The following is a 24,759-nucleotide window of genomic DNA, read 5'->3' as shown; positions in this document are numbered from 1 at the left end:
AACTTAAAATAAAGCTACTATGCGTTTGAGATCAAGTACACAAACGCATTTGAAGAATATGTTACAAACAGAAAATAAATAAAAATTATCACATACCAATAATGTTGCACTGAAGTATATTACAATCAGGGGTTATTATAATTTTAACCAGAATGGCAAAACATTTACTCAAAAGGAATTATTGATTGTGTATGATAAATTTGTAGACAAGGAGCTCTGGCGAATTGTCTGCAAAACATCTCAGTGAGAATACAGAATATATTCTTATTTGTTTGTAACACAAATATACCCCCCCTCCCCCCCCCCCCCCCATAAAAAAGTTGCAAAATGTTGATTTTGAACAAAAAATGTGTTGTTTAGATTTTAAAGGCAAATTAAAATACTGCTTTCATTACAGAATAATCTAAATGATGGTTTCAATAACCTTTGCTTTCAAGAAATTGTGTTTGATATGACAAAATGACAAATGAATCTGACAAACTTCATGTCTTATGATCAAAATTATCTAAATTTTAATTAATAAATAATTTAAACAGCTTTGCTAAAATTTGCTATTTTAGACCTTTGACAGTTAAATATGCATGTACACATGTATTTTTAACAGATCACCCACAATGACCTTTTTGTCTTGCTTTTTGATAAAAAGTTTGTTGTTTTTACATCTGGTGGGAAATAAAATTGTATGAATAAATTAATGTTAAAATTTTCTAGACCTTTAATGGCCCAATATGTTATGACCTCTCATAACATTTTTGACATGAAGTATATTTTGAATTAAGCATAGAAATAGTCAAAACCAAATTTCCATATCATGGGACTTTCTTAAAGACCCAGTATGTTAAATAAGTTTAAACTTATCAAGGTGTAATTACAAACAAATGAACTCTAACCATCAAATAATATTTAAACCAACAAGGTGATCTTAAAAGAAATAAAAAGTTGCAATTACAATCAACATTGAACAGAGCTGAAAATATATTCTAAATTTAGCGTCTATATGGTATATATACAAACAAGAGCTGTCACAGAGACAGCGCGCTGGACTTTTCCGCCGTTTTTTTGGTGTATTGATTGAAAACCTTTGGCGAAACATGCATAGATCACTGTTAGATTAGATTTCATTGCAATACATGATGTGCTGAAATATTTACATAAATTGAATTGGAAAATATTTGAGGTGGTACGCAAACTTTAACGTAAATTCTAAGTAGAAAAAGGGGCTTAATTCTGTCAAAATGATCGATACTGTGACCTCCTCCTGTGTACAGGATGGGGGCATGATGTTGAACAAGTGTACAAAGTTTCAAAGCCATATGTCAATGCACTTTGAAAATATTTGAGGTGGTACACAAACTGTAACGTAAGTGGTTACGCCGACGCCGACGCTCGGGTGACATTATAAGGATAGCTCTCCTTATTCTTCGAATAGTACAGCTAAAAAGTAATCAAGTCAGTGATATTTTGGAACACACCCAAAATAAGAACCCAGTGAATAACTGCCAGCTGAGCTTTACTAAGCACTATTTCATACATATTTGTTCAGTGTACCAGCAAATAGAGCAAGCCCCAAATTTCCATTCCAAAACCATTTATATATGAAAAAAATTGAAACAATTAAAATCATTAATGATAATATTATTTATACAGAATGCCATCATGAGGCTATTGAATTATTCACAAATGATAATATGCACAAATTGAGGCTACATTTATCTATTATATTAATTTATATAGATTTATCTGAAAAAATGCTTGCAATATGTACAGTGTCAAATTAAGTTAATACAATTCAGTGTTCTCAAAAGCACAATCATTCTTTTCTGTACTGACAGCTGTTTTTTTTTATATTTAACATATCAGTTCAACAACATACAAATAGTGATCTTGGATTCATTGACAGTCAAAACACCGTAACTCTATACTATATATACTGAACTGATTGCTTCTTGAAAAAATCATGCAATAAAAGAAACCGAACAAACAAGCAAAAACTGAAAGTATCTGGTATCTGGTTTTAAATGCTAAATTTGGCACAAAATTAACAGAACAGAGTTTAGCAATTGCCTATATATGTTGCTAAATTATTACATTTTTGCTGTAAACATAAAGGTCCTCTAGGGCTTCAGCAACCAGGTGGCTATAAAAAAAGAAACAATGCATATGTGTTTTTACAGAATGTTGAATTGTATTAAGAAGTATTGAGGGATAAGTCAAAAACCTTGATGTAACTGACCCACTTTTTATCCCATTTGGTTTGTGATATTTTAAGTCTTGTTTAACTGCTTAAGTATAGATTAAGTTCCTAATGTAATGCTAAAATAAAAGGGCAAACAAAATAGTTTAAAAAAATTGAAAAACACGCAGATGTTGTTTCATTAGAAAATGATATAATCTCATGGCCGCGACTGGAATTCATTTATAACCAGCATGAAACAAAGTAATTTAGGAATGAAGCAAAAAGAAAAGATATACTGAAAAGAATCAAACCCGCTCAAACAATGCTACTGATTGGATATATTTTCGTAAAGAGATTGTGAAATACTAATAACCGCATGATGTCTGCTTCAATTTAAGTTTGGCTGGATGGTCTGTCATCATCCCCATCTCCAACCTGTTGCAAACAATAACAAATTTATAGTAAGTTATTAAGGAATTGGATTACTAAAAAGATGCACTATACTTGGTTGATGGACTTACCAAAAAACTTATTTTCATGAGGACATTCAATAATGGCTTCTAGTTAGGTTGGTAAAGCTGGCATTTACACTAAATTGTGTTGGGGGGAGATGGGGGATGGATATCAAGTGTGTGCGTGTCGGGGGGGGGGGGGGGTACAATTACTACTCGCATAACCAGGGAACACTTAAAATTTTCATTATCATATATATAATTTAAATATATAATTGTAAGCAAGTGGTGGAGGGCTTTGGTTTAAACAGGCACTATATTTTTTTGGAGGGGATCATCACACTCAGGGAGTTGGACCCACTTTCCATCCTCACTCTGACAAGTTTTCTTGCATACCCGACATGTGTTTCCGGTCATGTTTCCAGTGCTGGAAAAATCTGTCCTACACTGTCCCATGATAGATGAGTCAGGTGCAACAATGTGCCACTTATTATTTCTTTTATTGTATAGTTTACGGCGGGGGGGGGGGTACAATTGACTAGTGCATAAATTGTTTATATAAGATCAAAAGACACGTGAATATTCAATAAATAAGACATACATGTATAAAATTAGGTCTAAATGTACGCTGAATAAATTCTCTTTTTCTTTCATAATTTGCAATTGTTAACCTGTCAATTAAAAACAATACAGCAATAAATAAGACTAGCCCAATCACTGTTCATTTTTTTCATTCAGTAATACATTAAATCTTAAAAAAGAACAACATTGTGACTCGCGTATTTAGAAAGTACAGAAAGTAACGTTTCTGGTTTGTTTTTTGTGTGTTATGGGTCATAATGCAGATTGTTCAGAATATTCAAAATGGCAGCAGCCGTCGGCATGACATTAACAAATTGTTTCACCTACTATAAGATTATGTTTAGCAGCTTAATATCCCAAACAATCGTTGTAAAACCGACACATGGCCGTTTAATCTGATGCTTTCAAACAAAATATGAGAAAACCCTGTGAAATAAAAGTAGAAATGGCAATATTTAAATCTCCGTAAATTCGGGAAACCCCGTACCTAAGTTGGAACGCGAAGATAGATAAAGCGTGAAGTTTCTAGTAAACCGTTTGAGTTTTCAAAATATGAAATTCAATAAAAAAGTAAAAACATGCATCTCAGATGAACTCACCTTTACAATAAATTCAAACTTATTTGCTCGGCTTCCAAACTAGGAGTAGGATTTGTTATGGCTCCATTTGTTGTTGTTGTGGTTCCTTATAAACAAAATGGCGTCCAATGCTCTATTGAAATCTTCATAAAGTTCACTGTAGCGTGAAATGCGGATTAATATATTCAAGTTTGATTCCATAAGCATATATTTACACCTCAACTCAGTCTGTACGAAAGTTCGTCGGACCTTGACTCCCGCCGGTAATAAATGGCGAGGTCCGGCAATCGCATGAATATTGTAGGCCCACGTGTCCGGCAATAATTTTAGAGAAAAATCTGTTGTTTATTGATTGTGTCAAAAGTGTTTCTTGTTAATTTAATTAACTAACCCTTGTTTACAACATAAATTCAGGGCTTTCAATTGACCCGGGTTTTGAAGCACAGAAATCGTAAATGAAACCGAAATTGACGCATCATTAATTTGTGCAATGCGTCAGTTTTAACCCGGGATAATTTCAGTGCAAGAGTCGGTATCATTTGAAAGGAGCAGCAAGGCAAGCTCTAAATGTTTGTTTAATCAATTAAAGTCAAAAGCAATTAACTGCCGAAGTGACAAGTGATTATCAATCTGGAATCTGACCGTTACCAACTCAAACTAATGACGCTAATTATAAACTCCGCCCATTATGCAAATTAATGGACATCTTCGGCTTTTTTGCTAAGTACGATGGTTTGAAAAACAACAATGCTAAAATATATTTTGTTTTTGTTTTTTTTTATATCTTGTCTTACATGAAATTAATGAAATTTGTATTTGTTCTTAATGTGTAACAGAAATGAATAAACATTTTTCGTAGCACATGGTCTTAAAAGCGCGGGACACAGGTGCACGCTTACTTCCTGTCAATTTTAATGAAAGTGAAAGAAGAACTGCGTAAATCGTTGTCAGTGTTAAGTTCTATAACAAAAGAGTTTTATTGTTATGCGATTAATGAAAAATAAAAAACAATGTTGCAATATTGACAATAGGAACGTTGAATGTTTTTGTTTACTTCAGGAAAAAATATGAAAAACTTGAAAGTGAAACCGAAAGTACAAATATGTTGTTGCAACTAAACAATCGATGGTGCATATAGGAGTCAGTGAGTGACAAGGATGCATAGGGTTACATAACTAGTAATACATGCATAATTCCTGTTTCACTGAACATGCATTAAATAAATAATACGTTCATAGGAGTCAGAACATATTTTTCCTCTTTGACTCTTGGAATTTGTTTACCACCGAAGAGACTGAGAAGGAAATAAGACAACAAAGTATTCTATATATTTCTTATTCCTTGATTTTTTTCTAGAATTGAAAGTGGATTAATACTGCTGATCTTTATAGAAAATAGAAATTGTATTTTTTATTTATGTTTTGGAAGCTATTAAACCAAGTATAGATAATCATTACCTTGCAATGCCATCTTATGACAGATAATAACTATTATTTATGAAGAACGACCAAGAATTTAGAAATAAAACGGACAATGACTCTTAAAGATCTGATTTTGACTCTTGAAAATCAGACCTCATTCATCAGAGGTTTGATAATGATAAATCTAACGGTATGGTACACATAGCATCATCACTCTGGTTTTATATTCTGAGAATGACTAAAATGTACATAACATTTTTGGACCTGCTAAAACTGGTCCGGTCCTGCAATGCAAACAGTATTGCAGGACCTCGTGTCCTGCAATGTGATTATGACTTTCGTACAGACTGCTTTATTGTGCTCTCTGAATACAAATCTCTAATTTGCCCTTCAGAAATGAAATACATGTACCAAAGGCTCTGTGAAATCATTGAATAAATAGTCATCATTGCTCCAGCCAGGGGGTAGGTCAGAAATGACACTTTTGATGTGAATTAAATTAGCCTTTATGGGACACTTGCAAGGGCCAGTACTCAACTTTTTATGTGATGTTACTTCTTTCAATACTTACAGTTTGTTACCTCAGCTGTTAACTTTAAGTTAGTGTCAAAAGTATGTACATTTATAACTCATTCCTGGACATTGACTGGCAAACAAAAGGGCACAGCAGGGTGTAGTAAAATGGCAGCTGGGTACTTGAAAAGGGCAGCGGGTGTCCCAATCTGTTATTTAGGGCTAGCTGGAGCATTGAGTCAATAAATTTGAATAAATGTTGTAATTATCCTGGACTCCTTAATTTTATGCCGGACTCCTTGATTTTGGAATTAAGGAGTCCAGTGGACTCCTTCTCTATTAGTGTCAAACACTGACCAGTCAATTGTAACCACGGCCCCCCAGGTCCGGAGGTATACCAGGGAAATGGGCTGTGTTTTTGTCCTTTCAGGTGGCCCCGCAGTGCCAGGTGAATGCGGTGGTTTTGTCATCGCTTTAAATATAGCGGGGAATTGGCCTTTCCTAGGGTCCCTGATGTGCGGGGGCATTTGGCGGAGAATTTACCATATGTTCGTCCATGCAGAGCGGGGAATTTAGCCGGGGTTGGCTGGACGGAAAGTCAAAGTCCTCGCTATTTCCCGGACTTGGGGGGGCCGTGGTTACAATTGACTGGTGCATAACTTGATAAGCTTTGTGAAAAATCATCTTGGTATCCCAGCGCATACTTATTTATAGGCTGTGAATCATAGTATTACTACCGGTAAGTAACACATAATCATCAATTTGGTGTATGATTACAGAGCTTTTTGTATAGTACCCACGGGTCCGACTATCAGACCTATTCCCAAAGCAAAATATAAGGTATTTTTTCCAATCTTCAGAAAAAAATACCAATAAAAAAAATATATTTTTTTTTAAAGTCTTTTTATCTGTATTGGTTCATTTGCAACATCCTAATAATTCATGTCATGTAAAGTTTTTCTGATAATATATCTCGGAAATCATTGATTTTCATCACATTCAGAGATCAGTATGAAATATTATCTGTCATGATTTATTGCAATAGATATTTACAACCCAAGGATTGATATTTCAGCCATTTTGGGTCCTTTAAAAGGAAAATAAACTAATATTAAATCTTTTTCTAATTCTAGAGACTACACAGCTTTTTCTATTAACTGTAAAATTTCCCAATTTCGGCATTTTCACGACGCAAAATTTCCCAAAATGTCCAGGGTCTTTTTCCCAAAATGGCCAGAGAAAGCCCTGGATTATTTAGATATTAACAGTGACTCTGTGAGCTAAAAGGCTGTACTGTACCTTATTTTTACCACAATCACATTAATTATTCTAACATGTCATGTAGATAAGTAAAGAGGGATTCTTTATTTCCTCCGATATGAAGAAACATGACACTTGATAATCAGAACATATACAAAGAAACATACAGTCTTATAGAATAAAACTTTACGTAAATGTTATACAACAAACATATAAATCGGGGTTAAGAAGGATAACTATAAATACAATGAATAATACTGTACTATAACAATGCATCTACACATGTACTGAAAAAAAAGTGAATGAAGCATAGTTTTATAATTTCATTTACCTTATTTGCTGATACCTGATACTACTATATATTATAGGCTGTAGGCCTGCATGGGAGTCGAACCTCCTACCCATAGATTGATAGTCAAGTGCGGTACCACTAGACCACGGATCAGCATCAATTCAATCATTCTCGTTCACCAGAGTGATGATGCTATGGAGTCCATAGATTGGATTTATCACGAGAGGGGTGAGAGTTGTCTAGTGGTATAGGTGTCTGCCTCTCACCCAAAAGGTTTTGGGTTTGATCCCCATCAGGGTGAGAATGGTCTAGTGGTTTAGGTGCCCCGCCTCTCACCCAAGGGGTTCAATCCCCACCAGGGGTACTTTCTCATGGCCTCTCAAAATGGACACAGTACTGGTTTCTGCCCAGGAAACGGACCCTGGAGCGATTTTATAAGCTTAACTTTCGTCACAATCGAGCTAAAATAAATTTGTATATACTAATCAAACCTGCGATTGGAGGTCGAAATTATATTTTTGCCCAATGGGATGACAGTATTTTTAAAATCTGCAGTACATTCACTTAAGTAAATTAGCAGTCAGCTGTTTTAGGGGCTGAACCAGTAGACAAAATATTATCTCGAATACTAAGCTGATTTAAAGCTGCACTCTCACAGAATGCTGACAAAAAAATAGATCTTAGATTTTTATATTTAAGTTCAAAAAATGATTTTTTATGCATTTTTCTTAAACCATAAGTAATGGTTTAAACCATAAAACATAAGTTTTTTTAGTGGAAATATAAAAATCTACGATCCAATTTTTTGTCAGCAATCTTGTATCATTGGTTTGCAGATATTCACGCAAAAAATGCTATTTCCAAGACAAAAAAAAATGTAAAATTGGTAAATCTGTGAGAGTGCAGCTTTAAGGGTTATGTCAGTATGTATTACCAAAATAAAGAGTTATAAATGCGACTGCATCGCATTAAATTGATTATTTTGGTAAAAAATATAATATCCGTGAACCGTTACAATGGTTATTACTGAAATACTTTTATGCTGTATAATATGTAATAATTTTAACCCCCTACCGATTCCACCGTAGGGGATGTCTGTCCGATATCATGCACATCATTTTATTTTATTGGTTGCCATAGCAACATAAAGAATCAGTTTACTACACTTTAAAAGGGTCCTATAATAACAGCAAAAATGTTATCCCAAAATCATAAAAGCTGCTGTGTATAGCACCTATGATACATTTGGCTGGTATAGCAGTGAATACACCAATCCCTTAACTGGATCTTTGCCCTGTATAATGAAGTATTAAAACTTGGTCCATGTAATATAATATGCGGATAGAGGGCAATAGGGATATTATGCAGGCCAATAAAAAAAAAAAAAATTATGCGTGAAAAATGTGGTGGCTATTTCAACATTTTCTTAAAGATGCACTCTCACAGATTGAATGTTTTGACAACTTTAAAATTTTTTTGTCTTGGAACGACCCAATTTATATCAAAATGAATGGAAACCAGTGATATACGACTGCTGACAAAAATCAGATCGCAGATTTTCATAGTTTAGTTTAAAAAAATGTGTTTTTCTTAAACCGTTAGTAACTCTTTTAGCCATAAAAGATAAATTTTCGATGGAAATATGAAAATCTGCGATCTGATCTGCGGTCAGCAGTCTAATACCACTAGTTTGCAGATATTTATGCAAAAACATGGCTCATTCCAAGACAATAATAAATAAGTTGGCAAACAGTAACTTATTTGTGAGAGTGCAGCTCTTATTTTAATGCTAGTAATTTCAATTTGTTTAAGAATCCGAAGGGGACTTTTGTAATGTAAGTAATACTCAGTGACTTGTTTCTTTTACCAGGTATTGAATAAGATCTAATGGCAAAACAATGGCCTCTTATCGAGAATTTTTAAAGGAGAACGACGCCCAGAACTGGATAAAGGCCAACCTCGCCCTCAAAATCACCAAGGACGGATTACAAGATTTTCTGGAGGACGTTCTGACATGCGTTCACCAGGACATCTATAGCACTGTTAGAACATCCAAGGGTCTTCCATCCAGGGCAGCATGTGCACATTGTTTCACAGAAAACGTGTTGAAGTGCCCAACTCGTGGGATATGCACCAGTACTAGAAACTGTAGATTTCATAACTGTCCTCAAAAACTGTATGCTCCTTGTCCAAATGGGATTTGTGAAGGCGTCCGTGATGAAATAGTCAAACATCACAGGTTTTCGGGACCATCATGGAAGAATACGAACGCCGACAAATGGAGCACCATTCCCTGGGAGATAGGCAAGTGTTTCCTGCCCCCTGATGGCTACAAGACCGTGTCCTCCATCAAAGACAGTGACTTTAACGGAGTGATCAGCGTCATGATGAATTGCGAGGATTTCCAGAACAAACTGTCGTTTAACGTTGCGACTAAGCAAAATTTATTAACAGAGGTAAACAATATTAATCGCACTTTAATCATATTATACGATTCCGTGGACATGTTAAAGCTGCACTCTCACAGATTGACAGTTTTGACGTTTATTATATTTTTATTTCAAATTCAGCTGATTTCGCGCATTAATACATTTAATTCAGCCATATAAGATAGATCACTTAAGATCTGTCGAAAATTTCATTTTTCTTATACATTAAACATATCACTTTATTATCATTATGTCACTGGTCATAACGGCCAATTTGTGAGAGTGCCGCTTTAAAGGATGTTCGTTCTTAATGCAGATTATTTTAGTATTCATTTAAAGTTCCCTTGTATTCTCATTTAAAACCATGACAACCATTACAAATACACTATCTAATTGATAATTTTGTACATTTGCGACTTATGACATTAACCAAGGAGTTTTAACGTGCATTTACTAGTTTCTTCATATTGAATGCATTTCCATTTGGGCCATGTTCACCACAACAGCAAGCTATGTTAGTCAATACTTATTTCAAACATTACATTGAAGGTTCGGGACATTGGTCGATGCGTACGCCACTCCCATGACCAGAGGGTCAAAGACACGGAACTAGTGGACTTCCTGCTCAAGCTCCGCACCCTGCTGGAGGATAAGACTGAACTAGCTAACCGACCCGAGGCACAAGACGCTGTGGAACAGCTTAAGAAGGTACTAATTTACATGATAGCGGACTAAACAGATTATACAGGTAACTGGTATGACATTACAAGAGAGATGACAAAATTGAAGTAGTGTACTGGCCCAAGGCACAACAAGCCGCGAAACAGATTAGGCAGGTATGGCTTTCCATGATAGAGGCCACAATTGAATTAGCATACCGACCCAAGGCACAATACGCCGCGAAACAGATTAAACAGGTATGACTTTACAATAAAGATGACACAACTGAACTAGCATACCGGCCCTAGGTACGACACGCCGTGGAACAGGATAAAAAGGTATGACTTTCAATGATAGATGACACAACTGAACTAGTATTCCTACTCAAGGCACAATATCCCATGAAACAGATTAAATAGGTATGCTTTTACATGATAAAAACCACAACTGAACTAGCATACCGGCCCATAGCACCACACTCCGTGGAATAGTTTAAACAGGTAAGACTTTACATGATAGATGACACAACTGAACTAGCATACCGACCAATAGCACCACACTCCGTAGAACAAATAAAACAGGTATGGCTTTGCCTTTACAAGATAGATGACACAACTTAACTAGCATACCGGCCCTAGGCAAGATATGCCGTGGAACAGATTAAACAGGTTTGACTGTACGCGATAGATGACACAGCTGAACTAGCATACCGATGCAAGGCACCACACTCCGTGGAACAGATTAAACAGATGTGACTTTACATGATAGATGACACAACTGAACCAGCATACCGATGCAAGGCACCACACTCCGTGGAACAGATTAAACAGGTGTGACTTTACATGATAGAAGACACAGCTGAACTAGCATACCGATGTAATTCACAACACGCCACAGAACAGGTATGAGAAAGGGTATGAGTTAACGTTTAGTTTTTTGTATTAAATTCGGTCGACGCGTGTAGAAATACGTATTAACTTGCTGGAAGAGTCCTTTTAAATTATAACGTGTGTACTATTTTTTGTGTAGTTCAGGCATGATTATTAAAAATAATTTTATTATGCATGGTGAAACTTCGCAGACGACTTGACTGCCAACTTCTGTGCATATGTGCACCCGGAATTGACTTATTATGTTATGGGACACAATTAAACTAGCATACCCTAAGCTCAAAGAACTGTAGAAGTGCTTCAACAGGTATGAACTTATATCCTAGAGGACATAACAAAACTAGTATACCGACTCGAGGGTGCGAGACCGTGAAACAGCTGAAAAAAGGTATGATTGCAAGTGTCCTTGTTAGCTCGACTATTCGAAGAATAAGGAGAGCTATACTACTCACCCAAGCGTCGGCGTCACCCCTTGGTTAAGGTTTTGCGTACAAGCACACATAGGTTAATATCTCAGCAACTACTTCAGGTATTGCATTGAGACTTTATACAATGGTACTCATCCAACCTACTTAATTAACCAAGTTTGATAACTCTACTTTGCATTTAATGCCAATAATAGGCCTTTATTATTTGACTTAGAAATTCTGGTTAAAGTTTTGCGTGCAAGCACACGTTGGTTAATATCTCAGCAACTACTAGAGGTATTGCATTGAGACTTGATACAATGGTACTCAACCATCCAACCTACTCAATTAACCATGTTAGATAACTCTAGTTTGCATTTAATGCAAATAATAGGCCTTTATTATTTGACTTAGAAATTCTGGTTAAGGTTTTGTGTGCAAGCACACATAGGTTAATATCTCAGCAACTACTTGAGGTATTGCATTGAGACTTGATACAATGGTACTCAACCATCCAACCTACTTAATTTATGAAGTTAGATAACTCTAGTTTGCATTTAATGCAAATAATAGGCCTGTATTATTTGACTTAGAAATTCTGGTTAAGGTTTTGCGTGCAAGCACACATAGGTTAATATCTCAGCAACTGCTTGAAGTATTGCATTGAGACTTGATACAATGGTACTCAATTATCCAACCTACTTAATTTACGAAATTAGATAACTCTAGTTTGCATTTAATGCAAATAACTGCCCTTAATTATTCGACTCAGAAATACTGGTTAAGGTTTTGCATGTAAGCACACATAGGTTAATATCTCAGCAACTACTGGATGAATTGCATTGAGACTTTATAAAATGGTACTCAACCATCCAATCTACTTAAATAACCAAGTAAGATAACTCTAGTTTGCATTAAATTCAAATAATGGCCCCTTTTTATTCAACATAGAAATTCTGGTTAAGGTTTTGCATGTAACCACTTTTAAGTCAATGCTTCAGCGAATACATCATGTATTGCATTTAAACTTTACACACAGGCTCCCAACCATTTAACCTTCTTATTTAATCAAGTAAGATAACTCTGTCTTTCATATTATATAATATTTGCCCCTTTATTATGCTTCTTAGAAATTCTGGTTAAGGTCTTGTTAGCACACATAGGATACTATTTCAGCAACTACTTAATGTATTGCATTGAGACTTTATACAATGGTATTCAACCACCCAACCTAATTGAATAATCAAGTTAGATAACTGTGTTTTGCAATTAATGGCCCTTTATTATTATACTTAAAAATTCTGGTTAAAATTTTGCATGTAACCACATTTATGTTAATATCTCCGCACATCATGTATTGCATTGAAATCTAATCTAACAGTGATCCATGCATGTTTCGCCAAAACTTTTCAATCCTTACACTGAAAAGCGGCGGAATAGTCGAGCGCGCTGTCTCTGTGACAGCTCTTGTTTTATATCAGATTCGATAAACTCGTGCAAAGATATCTGTGTACTCTTGTGTAAGAAGAGCGATTGGGAATTATATCGAGTGGACTACCTTTTGTGCGGATCAGGTATGCGTATATTGAATACAATTTAGAATAGTATGGTTTGACCTCGTCACCAGACCCTACTTGACCTTGCACCTAATCAGATCAACGGACTTTAGTGTAGGTGGGGGCCTCTATTCGACCTTGCACTTAATTATATCAACGGACTTTACTGCAGGCGGGGGGGTGGGGTCCTATTTGACCTTTCACTTAATCAGATCACCGGACTTAAGTATGGGTGGGGGCCCCTATTTGACCTTCCACTTAATTAGGTCACCGGACTTTAGTGTAGGTGGGGTTCCCTATTTGACTGTGCACCTAATCAGATCAACGGACTGAAGTGTAGGTGGGGCCCCTATTCGACCTTGCACTTAATAATATTAACGGACTTTACTGTAGGTGGGGGTCCCTATTTGACCTTCCACTTAATTAGATCACTGGACTTTAGTGAAGGTGGGGTCCCTATTTGACCTTCCACTTTAAAATTAAATCAACAGACTTTAGTGTAGGTCGGGGCCCTATTTGATCCACCTAATTAGATATCACCGGACTTGAGTGAAGGTGCGGGTCCCTTTTTGACCTTCCACTTAATTAGATCAACAAACTTTAGTGTAGGTCAAGGCCCTATTTGATCCACCTACAGACAAAGCGAAAACATTTTTTTCCTTCACAGGACATTGCGACAGGTAAACACTGAAAGTAGGTGCGGGTCCCTATTTTACCTTGCACTTAATTAGATCAACGGACTTTATTGTAAGTGGGCGTACCTATTTGACATTGCACCTAATTAGATCACCGGACTTTAGTGTAGGTGCGGGTCCTTATTTTACCTTGCACTTAATTAGATCACCGGACTTTAGTGTGAGTGGGCGTCCCTATATGGCCTTGCACCTTATTAGATCAGCGGACTTTCGTGTACGTGAGGGCCCCTATTTGACCGTGCGCCTAATTAGATCACCGGACTTTCGTGTACGTGAGGGCCCCTATTTGACCGTGCGCCTAATTAGATCACCGGGACTTCAGTGAAGATGGGGGTCCCTATTTGACTGAGCACCTAATTAGATCAACTGACTTTAGTGTAGGTGCGGGTCCGTATTTGACCTTGCACCTGATTAGATCACCGGACTTTAATGTAGGTGGGGGTCCGTAATTGACTTTGCACCTGATTAGATCACCGGACTTTAGTGTAGGTGGGGTCCGTAATTGACTTTGCACCTGATTAGATCACCGGACTTTAGTGTAGGTGGGGTCCGTATTTGACCTTGCACCTGATTAGATCACGGGACTTTAGTGTAGGTGGGGTCCGTAATTGACTTTGCACCTGATTAGATCACCGGACTTTAGTGTAGGTGGGGGTCCGTATTTGACCTTGCACCTGATTAGATCACCGGACTTTAGTGTTGGTGGGGTCCGTATTTGACCATGTATCTAATTAGATCACATGACTTTAGTATAGGTGGGAATCCCTAATTGACCATGTACCTAATTACTAGTAGATCACCGGAATTAAGTGATGGTCGGGGACCCTATTTGACCTTGCATCTAATCAGACCAACGGACTTGAGTGTAGGTGGGAGTCCCTATTTGACCTTATTAGAAGCGAGGCCAAACCAAGGTTGCGTACCGATGGGTCACGACCCATTACAGACCCATGACACAAATCGTCAACTGGTCTGAACCCTCCCACGTCTTAAACGTACGAAGTGGTGGCCTCGAAATTATTAAGTCGTGGCAACAACATGCAAGTCGTGGGAACGAGTAATTTAGTTGAGATCCCGAGATAAAAAAATAGTTTTATTTACACATGTCACCTTTATGACAACGTACATACACTTTCTGATGTAGTAAAACTGTTTTCTGTTCAAATTTGTCTTTATAATATAAGTTTATAGTTTATATTATTTTGTAAAATAGCCTTTGAATTATTGGATGCTTAATGTCTTGATCTGTTTTGTTGACAGCTGCAAACAGACGATTTCAAGATCAGTGCTGAGAACGAAGGGGAGATATTGAAGGAAGGTAGGAGACGCTTTTGATCAAATTGACGTATATGGATATGGATGAAACTGTGTGTATGGTGGCTTATGTAAAGAGCTAGCTTGGGGCTGTGATGAGTAGTAGGGTGTAGGTCACTGTTTCTAAGAAAGAAAAATGGTTTCCGCCCACTAACTTTCGTTAAGAAAGATAAGATAGTGTTGAAACTCTGCATTTCTAGCACACCGGATAGGCATTTCCGGTGACGTCAGCCGTGCTGAAATATAAGTATCATGTGTTTCCGGTAGGGATAGAAAAATCCGACCCGAGGGCACGCGCGTAAGCCGGTAACGAGGCTTTCCGAGTTATCGGACACGCAGCGTGCCTGAGGGTCGGAATTTTCGATCCGGACCGGAAACACATGATTATTTTTATTTTTTGAATATCTTAAATTATCAATTTGTGGAAAAATTGACGTAGAATTTCACCAAAGCGCGCGAATGCTTATATATTTAATTGCGCTTTGTTGAAATGGCATAATTTACTTTTTCATATTCCATACAAGAAATGAAATAAGAAGTGGCGCGTTGTTGCGCCTGACTCCCCTTACATGGGGTGTGTAAGACGGGTTTTTTCCACCACTGGTCACATGACCGGAAACACACGTCCGGTATGCAAGACAATTCCATCTGGCTCTCCTGCCATGCCAGATGAGTCACGCGCTGTGACGTAATACTTTCTATTTCTTTTATTATACACTTGTAACTATAATTATGAGATTTCAATAGATGAGTGCGATAAATATTAACTTTACTAAAATATACCTTCAAAACAAAAAGTAACCCTTAAAAGACGTGATACTCAGAAACTTATTGATGTATGCCGTGAATAAAACTTACTGCGCGTCATGACGTGAGTAAACATCATCACACGCCCTTTTTGGTAAAATGTACAAACATGCGCTTTTCAATGTATTTTTTCACAAAATATTGTAATTCAAGGTATGCTAGAAAAATGTCTATCATATGTGTCGGTTCCTCGGTTCCAGATCCAAAAATCCGACTCTCGGACACGCTGCGCAGCCGGTAATTCGGCAAGCTTCGTTACCTGGCAACGCAGGTGCCATCGAGTCGGGGTTTTTTTTCTATCCGGACGTGTGTTTCCGGTCATGTGACCGGTGCTGGAAAAACTCATCTCATCCATGTAAGATGAGTCACGCGCAACAACGTATTGTATGTTTATGAAAAGTATTGTATGCAATTTCAATAAAGCGGAATCATAAATATAAGTATACAATACTTTTAATTAAAATTGAAAAGAAATAATCGTAAAAGCGCGATTTTTAAAGGAACTATTTGACGTGATAGTGATTTAAAATGACTGCGCTTTATGAAGTCAGTACACAACGTCGCACGCGCTTTTTGCTGAAATGTACTAAAGTACGTTTTCTACGTCAATTTTCCCACTAATTCATAATTTTAGGTATGCAAGAAAAAACATCAATCATGTTTTTCCGGTCCGGATCGAAAAATCCGACCCTCGTGCACGCTGCGTGACCGGTAACTCGGAAAGCCTCGTTACCGGCTGACGCGCGTGCCCTAGGGTCGGATTTTTCTATCCTTACCGGAAACACATGATAGATACTTATAAGAACTCATACAACTTTTAACTTATACAACCATTACACTATTGCTGCCTTTCTTCTTACCAAGCGTCTTGTGATATTTCTGCTTCTTATCACCTGTACCAAGCGTCTTATGATATTTTTGCATACCGGACGTGTGTTTCCGGTTATGTCATTAGTGCTGGAAAACCCCGTCTTACACCCCCTATGTTAGATGAGTCACGCGCATCCACGTGTCACTTCTTATTTCTTTTATTGTATGGTTTATGAAAAGTATATTTAACCATTTCTGTAAAGCGCAATCAAATATGGCCTAAAAAAAATATGTCTGTTTCCTGTAACATGCTGAAAAAAAGATGGGTCGGTCGTTAGGGATTTTTTTTTTTTTTTTTTTTTTAATGTCAGAATGATCCAATATTCAAGTTTATTTCAGGTGAATTATTTTAATAAGAATTCAGTGTGATATATAGATTCAATCTTTCTGCCACTTATAAGCTAAAACTGCTAGTTTGACAGCCATCAAAACATAAAATACATCATCATTGTAATAAATCAAGACTAAGTGATTTTTTCACATCTATATATAGGTGAAGCTTGACAAAGAAACAGCATTGTTTATCAGTTATTTTTAGCCATGGTACATGTATTTGAGTTGTAGAATGCATCCTGTTGAAGGGCAAGCCATGGGTTCGACTCCCAGCGGTGGCAACATTATGTGCAATTTTGAGCATTGTCAGTATGTTCACCAGGGAAGCAGTTCATCTTTAGACTTTGCAAATATAACCCAGTGAAAGAGTGAATCAAAGAACATTTAGACAATTTATTTTTGGCAAATGTTTTAAACAAAACTTTCAAAATGCATACATTTTCTAATAATAAAACATGCTATTATTGCACAGACTATTTTAAGATAGACTGTGTAATAATATCAAGTTGTATTACAATTAAATGTACATGACAACTATTATAAAATAAAATGCTGTTACAACAAGAACAGGCAAGAATCTCCACAAAACATAATTTTATATAAATCAATACTTCGATTGATAAATGACTAGAATCAATGACTAAACCATTTAACTCTTAGAGGCTGTCAGAATTGTACAGATCTTTGGGACCAGTGTAGACCCATGGTCTACGCTGTTCACTGCTTGGACACTTAAACCTTACCTGCTGACTCGACAGCGAACAGTGTAAAATAACAGATTGGACTGGAATATGTTTAAATAGACTAGAATCAGTATTAAAAAAGCTTAGACTGACTAATAAAAATTAATACCATTTTCTTTTTTAAACAGTAAAACAGCAAAACTAGTACACGTACAGTACCTTAAATAGTTTCCACAACTTATTTTTTTAACAATTTTCAGTGTTTTAAAAAGATCTGCTGTATTAGATCCACTCTTCATTCTGTAAAAATCTCAAGCACGATAATCAATGTAACTTTCAATAGAATACCTTGTTGTTTTTTCCTTTTCTGGACTTGACTGGACTACGGGGGTCAAAACATTCCCAGAGTCAAAACTTGGTAAAATATGTTCTGACTCTGACGAAAATATTATTTAGTTAATGCATCTTCGTTATGTAATCCAGTGCATCCTTGTCAAATTCCAATATGCACCAGCGATTGTTTAGTTGCAACGACATCTTTCTTACTTTAACTTTCACTTTCAGGTTTATCTTTTTTTCCGGAAGTAAACAAAAACATTTAACGTTCCTATTGCCAGTATTGCAACATCGTATTTTTCATAAATGGCAAAACCATAACAGTTTTGTTATAGAACCACGGACCTATAAACCAGGTCCGTGATAGAACTAAACTATAACACTGACAACGATTTACGTAGTTCTCCTTTCACTTTCATTAAAATTGACAGGAAGTTAGCGTGCACCTGTTTTCCGTGATTTTTAGACCATGTGGTATGAAAAATGTTTATTTTTCTGTTAACTCATTAAAAACTTATAAGAATTTTTTTAATTAACTGGAGATATAATAAAAAAAACTTAAAATAAATGAACAAAATATATCCTAGCATTGTTCTTTTTCAAAACCATTGCACTTAGCGAAAAAGCGGAAGGTATCCGTTAATTTGCATAATGGGCGGAGTTAATATTACGTCATTGAGTTTGAGCGCTGCTAATTGACAAGGTTACCGATCAGATTCCAGATCGATAATCACTTGTCACTTCGGGTGTAAATTGCTCTTGCGGGTTAAACAAACATTCAGATCATGCATTGAGGCTCCTTTCAGATGATACCGACTCTCACACCGAAATATCCCGTGTCAAAACTGTTGCATATTACAAATGGATGATGCGTTGATTTCGGGTCATTTACGATTCCCGTGCATCAAAACCCGGGAGCTCGGGTCAATTGAAAGCCCTGCAGTTTAATGTCACAGCCATTAAGGTTTTTGCCATTGTTTCAACTTGCCAAACCGGAAATGTTTGTAACTATGCAACGATTCGGACACTACCAAAATATTTAAATTATCGTTGTCATCATAGGCCAGAGATCGCTAAAAATCTGACTTTTCGAATTTTGGGGCATAAAGAAATTGCGGTCGGCGGTAAAAAATTACGGTCGGTCGGGTTACAGGAAACAGACATATTTTTTTTTAGGCCTATATAAGTATGCAAGACTTTTGATTAAAATTGGAAATAAAAAACGCGATTTTCAGAGTAACTATTTGACATCAATAGTTATTTAAAATAATTGGTTGTCCGCAGTTGTTAGCGCACTCGCTTCTCACCTAAGCGACCCGGGTTCGATTCCCGGCTTGGGCGCATGTGAGTTTGGTTTGTGGTCACCAAGCCGGACAAGTGGGTTTCCTCCGGGTTCTCCGGTTTCCCCCAAAACACAAGACCACACTCTCGCGTAATATCGTGCCAACGAGAGTGATTAATATAATGTTGTAATAACTTGTTTCACAATCGTTGTAAAATAAATATGTTTAAACTAAACTAAAATAATTGCGGTTTATGACGTCAGTAAACGATGTCGCACGCGCTGGTTCGTAAAATGTACATAAGTGCGTTTTCTATATCAATTTTACCACAATTTGATAATTTTAGGTTGCAAGAAAAAATATCAATCATGTTTTTCCGGTCCGAATAGGAAAATCCGACCCTCGGGCACGTTGCGTGGCCGGTGACTCGGCAAGCCTCGTTACCAGTTTACGCGCGTGCCCCCGGGTCGGACTTTTCTATCCGTACCGGAAACTTGTGATATATATGTTGCTTCTAATCGTCTTATGATAATGCTGCTACGTATATTCTGCAACAAGCGTCTTGTGATATTGCTGCTACTTATCTTCTGTACTAAGCGTCTTGTGATGATGCTACTTCTTATCTGCTGAACTGAGCGTCTTGTGACAATGCCGCTTTTCATTGTCTGTAACAAGCGTCTTGTGATAATGCTACTTCTTATCATCTGCAACAAGCGTCTTGTGATAATGCTGCTTCTTATCTTCTGTAACAAGCGTCTTGTAATAATTCTGCCTCTTATCTTTATGTACCAAGCGTCTTGTAATAATGCTGTTACTTATCTTCTGGACCAAATGTCTTGGTAAAGGCTGCTACTTATCTTCTGTAAGAAGCATCTTGTGATAATGCTGCTTCTTATCTTTGGTCCCGGGCCTCTTGTTAAAGACTGCTACTTATTTTTTGCAACAGACGTCTTTTGATAATTCTGCTTCTAATCATCTTAACAAGCGTCTGTTGATATTACTTACCGTCTGCATCAAGGGTCTTGTGATATTGCTTATTTTTATCTTTTGTACCGAGCGTCTTGTCACAAAACTGATTCCTGTTTTCCCACCAAGTGTTTTGTGATAACGCAAACGTATACAATATATGTTCTTATTTTTATGTTTTTAATGATATATCTTTACATTTTACTTCAGGATTACGACTACGTTTGGCAAACCATTACCGAACCACTTTGGCCGACATGCCGATATCTCCCATTCTCGGAGATAAGAACGCCAAACTCAACAAATTCTACGTGGCACCGAAAATTGTGGAGAAAAATCATAGAAAAATCGGCAAAAATGACAAGGAAGAAAGCGGTAAAGATGTTGAAAAATTTTCAGATGTTTTCTTAAAAGAAGATCAGTTGCTCAGAAATGTTTTCCTTGTTGGAGAACCGGGCAATGGCAAATCTACATTCTCCGTAATGTGTGTCCTGGATTGGACTCACCAGCATTTACCAGCGGAGGAAAATGTCGGTACTAAAACAAGCTATGTCGATCCAGAATTCTTCAAAAAGTTTGCATTTTTGTTTCATGTCACCCTACGAGATTCAGGTAAAACGTGTGATCTAGCACAAATGATCAAGGATCAACTTATACGTAAAATCTACCACGAGATGGATGCCGATGATGGCTTCCGGCTATTGCAGACGGTGCTTGAAAGTGAAAAATGTTTAATCATAGCTGACGGCCTCGACGAATGGACCCATCCGGAAAACGTAAACTGTACCTGCAAAACTGAGGAAAAAGTCACCCCTTTCCGAAATTCGGCCAACAAGGCCACACTCCTCACGACAACGCGTCCCTGGCGAATGTCACAGTTTAGAGTGCAGGATTCAAAGATCGACAAATATCTTGAAATAGAAGGAGCTGCAGACACAAGGCAACTCGTGGAAAATATCATCAACATTCTTAATGAGGATTCTGAGGATGAACGGACACCAGAAGCTTTCATGAAAATGGTGTCAGAGAAGGATCTTGAAGGATTATTGTCAGCACCTATCAGTATCACCCAGCTCGTGTGCCTGTGGTTCGAGGGCAAATCGTTAACCGATTCAAAGTGTGACATTTATGCTGGCGTGATAAACATGCTATCATGTAGACTTAGTTGTATGCAAAGCGGGAATAACATTCCGGAAATTGAACTGCCATCTGTATTAAAGGAACACGAATGCTTCGTGCAAAATCCCATGGTTTACCTTGCGCTGGCAAAGTTAGCATACACAACTTTGTATTCAGAGTGCAGAGATTCGTCTGTTGTTTTCAGCAACAAAACAGTCAACGCTTTGTTAAGCAGGGAGCAGGTTGAATTTGCATTGAAGTCAGGCTTACTCACGGAGAAGAAATCCAACTCATTGATCAAGAGATCATCTCACTTTTCATTCTTTCATAAAACACTTCAAGAGTTTTTAGCGGCTCTTCATTTATGTTTAATGAAAACGACTACAGTCAGCTATCAAACAAGTACGAACAAGATAATAAGGAAAATATCTTGGGAGATGTTTCTCAGACATTTATTTTCATATGTGGAATGAAGCCCGAGCTCGGTGTACAAATGTCTTCATGGATCAATAGTTCTAGACCATCATCAATCTATACCACCATACCACCATCAATCACAGAAGAGAGGCTAACTACTTCAGGACCTGATTCTCTCCGGACACCGTGAAGCCAGGGCGAACAACTATGGTGACATACCGCTCTATCTCGCACACTTCTGGATTGATGTACGAGGATGTCGTAGTGTTAAAAAAGCTGATGATGATAAACAAGGAACGTATTCAGTCACTAGTCATCTGGATGCAATGATCAAATTAATGGGGAAGAGCTGCAGGAGGTGATCACATCCTCCTCCGACTCCCTCAAAGCAGTGACACTGTGGCCGTGATGGGCAGTATGACCTGTCCCAGTGTCACAGGCTGGAATATCTGATATAGGGGAGCAATACAACACGTGTGCAGGTTGATCCAACACATATTACAACATGTACTTAAAGTGTATCATCGAATGTTGAAATGTACATATTTAGATTATTTAAACACGATCAAAGGTGGAGTAAACTACAACGTGTTGTTATGTAGCGTTAAGAATGTCCAGTTACTTGTGGATACACTACCAAGTCTCCCTCAGTTACAACGCCTTGACATAGGGTACAGATCTAGGTGAGCTCCACCTCCTCCCTCCAGCCTCCATCACCGATATTACACTTGGTTGTGACAATGACAGCGGAGGCGGTGCGGAGTCTGATAGAGACGATGAAGAACATACCACACACCATTACATGCGACATGGGCTGCACGGTGAAACCTGCCAGTGAGATGAAAGACATCCGAGAACATATGACAGTTCGCCGTCATTCAAGGTTCTCAAGTTTGACGACGTGGAGGCTTCATTTCAGATTCACCAAAATGTGAACAATAAGTTAAATGTTAGCATCGATTATGGGAATTCATATTTGATGAAAAACAGTGAAACAATCAATGGGGAAGTGTCATTCTATTTATAGATATATGTCACTTTTCCAGGAACTAATTATTATCAACCACTTTCTATGTGTATTTAATTAATTTGATTTATGTTGTGTATTTACTTGCATCCTAAGGCCTAAAAAAGAAATTGTTTGGTTAGGGTTACATCCTTTTCAAAAATAGGTAGGGAAGGTAGGCTTTTTTTATTTTTTTTTTATTAGGCTTTATATAAGAATGTCATTTTCATCATTGGAGAATGTTGTTAAAGTTATCTTCTATATAAGCAATTAAGGTTTTAAACTACATATTGAAAAGCAATTTTTTTTTAGTTTTTCATTTTTTTTTCAAACTGACTATAAAAACGGTAGGGTCGGCGCCTATTCCGTAGGTAGGGTCGGGTAACCCGAACCAAATGTATTTTTTTAAGCCTAAAATAGATTTAACTGTACACAGCAATGCGTTGTGGCAGACGTTATTAAATATATCTGATGGGGATGAAAACTTTCTTTTTTAATTATAACACAACAGTCCGTAATCAACACGTGCAATAGTCGGTTTAACTTGATTGACATTTTTTAAAGAATCTCTTAATAAAGCAACTCATTTCCTAGTTTAATGCGATATCATTTGATAAATGTTACGTATTTACTTCGCTTATGGATTATGAATTAATGGGGAATATTTAGTTTTTTCTTTATTTACAATGGCATCCTTGCTCAGCTGTATTTTATATTCTGTATTAGAGGAGTATACCAATAACACGTTGACTTTTTATGTTTATAATCGATTACATAAATTTCACATTATTATGAAATCTACAAAATGATATTATGTATCAACAAATACTACAAAAGAAATAACCAAACATTGAGTAGATTTAGTTACCTAAATAATAGAATATATAATTGCCTATTATTAACATATCACACAATTTGATTATAATTGAAGAATATATGATTAAACGTTGAAAATATTGTTTGATTTGTATTTAATACAATGAGGGTGAGGATGTGTTAGCATGATGATGATGATGATAATGATTGTGGTGATGGCGGTGGTGGTAACGACGACGATGATGATGATGATGATGGTGGTGGTTAATACGATGAGGATGAAAATATGTTAGAATTATGAGTATAAGTATGATGATGACTACAACCACGACGCCGACGTCGATGATGATGATGAGATGATTATGATGATGGTGATGATGATTCTGATTCTGATTCTGATGTTGTGGTGGTGGTGGTGGTTGTGGTTGAGACGATGTCGATGATGATGATGATGATGATGGTGATGGTTGTGGTTGAGACGACGACGTCGATGATGATGATGATGGCGGTAGCCGTGGTAACGACGGCTATGATGATGATGATGGTGGTTGTGGTGGTTAATACGATGAGTATGAAAATGTGTTAGAATGATGAGTATAAGTATGATGATGATGACTACAACCACGACGCCGACGTCGATGATGATGATGATGATTCTGATGGTGGTGGTGGTGGTGGTTTGGTTGAGACGATGTTGATGATGATGATGATGATGATGGTTGTGGTTGAGACGATGTCGACGACGTCGATGATGATGATGGTGGTAGCCGTGGTTAATACGATGAGTATGAAAATGTGTTAGAATGATGAGTATAAGTATGATTATAAGTATCTATCATGTGTTTCCGGTAAGGATAGAAAAATCCGACCCGAGGGCACGCGCGTAAGCCGGTAACGA

General features: G+C 37.1%; 1 protein-coding gene and 1 long non-coding RNA gene across 6 annotated transcripts in view; one reads left to right on the top strand and one right to left on the bottom strand.

Moving 5' to 3' along the window:
• Positions 1–22,148, top strand: part of LOC128203144 (uncharacterized) — a 175,012-nt gene extending 152,864 nt beyond the window's left edge. For 3 of the 5 annotated variants that reach the window (XM_052904431.1, XM_052904428.1, XM_052904433.1), the window contains 4 exons: positions 9,145–9,730; positions 10,253–10,411; positions 15,172–15,229; positions 20,714–22,148. In XM_052904431.1, coding sequence (XP_052760391.1) covers positions 9,173–9,730; positions 10,253–10,411; positions 15,172–15,229; positions 20,714–22,095 — 2,157 coding nt within the window. In that variant the 5' untranslated portion in view covers positions 9,145–9,172 and the 3' untranslated portion in view covers positions 22,096–22,148. Of the gene's footprint in view, positions 1–6,214; positions 6,462–7,164; positions 7,503–9,144; positions 9,731–10,252; positions 10,412–15,171; positions 15,230–20,713 lie in introns of those variants that run through there. The other 2 variants (XM_052904430.1, XM_052904432.1) reach the window with 2 other exon arrangements.
• LOC128203153 (uncharacterized) lies at positions 1,987–3,901 on the bottom strand. The gene is made up of 3 exons (XR_008255878.1): positions 3,810–3,901; positions 2,550–2,611; positions 1,987–2,137 (listed from the first exon to the last, which is right to left on the bottom strand). It is a non-coding gene; the product is annotated as an uncharacterized LOC128203153 (long non-coding RNA).
• Positions 22,149–24,759: the final 2,611 nt, after the last annotated feature.

Source organism: Mya arenaria, chromosome 9 (genome assembly GCF_026914265.1).
Source record: "Mya arenaria isolate MELC-2E11 chromosome 9, ASM2691426v1".
Classification (NCBI taxonomy): domain Eukaryota; kingdom Metazoa; phylum Mollusca; class Bivalvia; order Myida; family Myidae; genus Mya; species Mya arenaria.
This window is presented reverse-complemented; position numbering and strand designations above follow the sequence as displayed.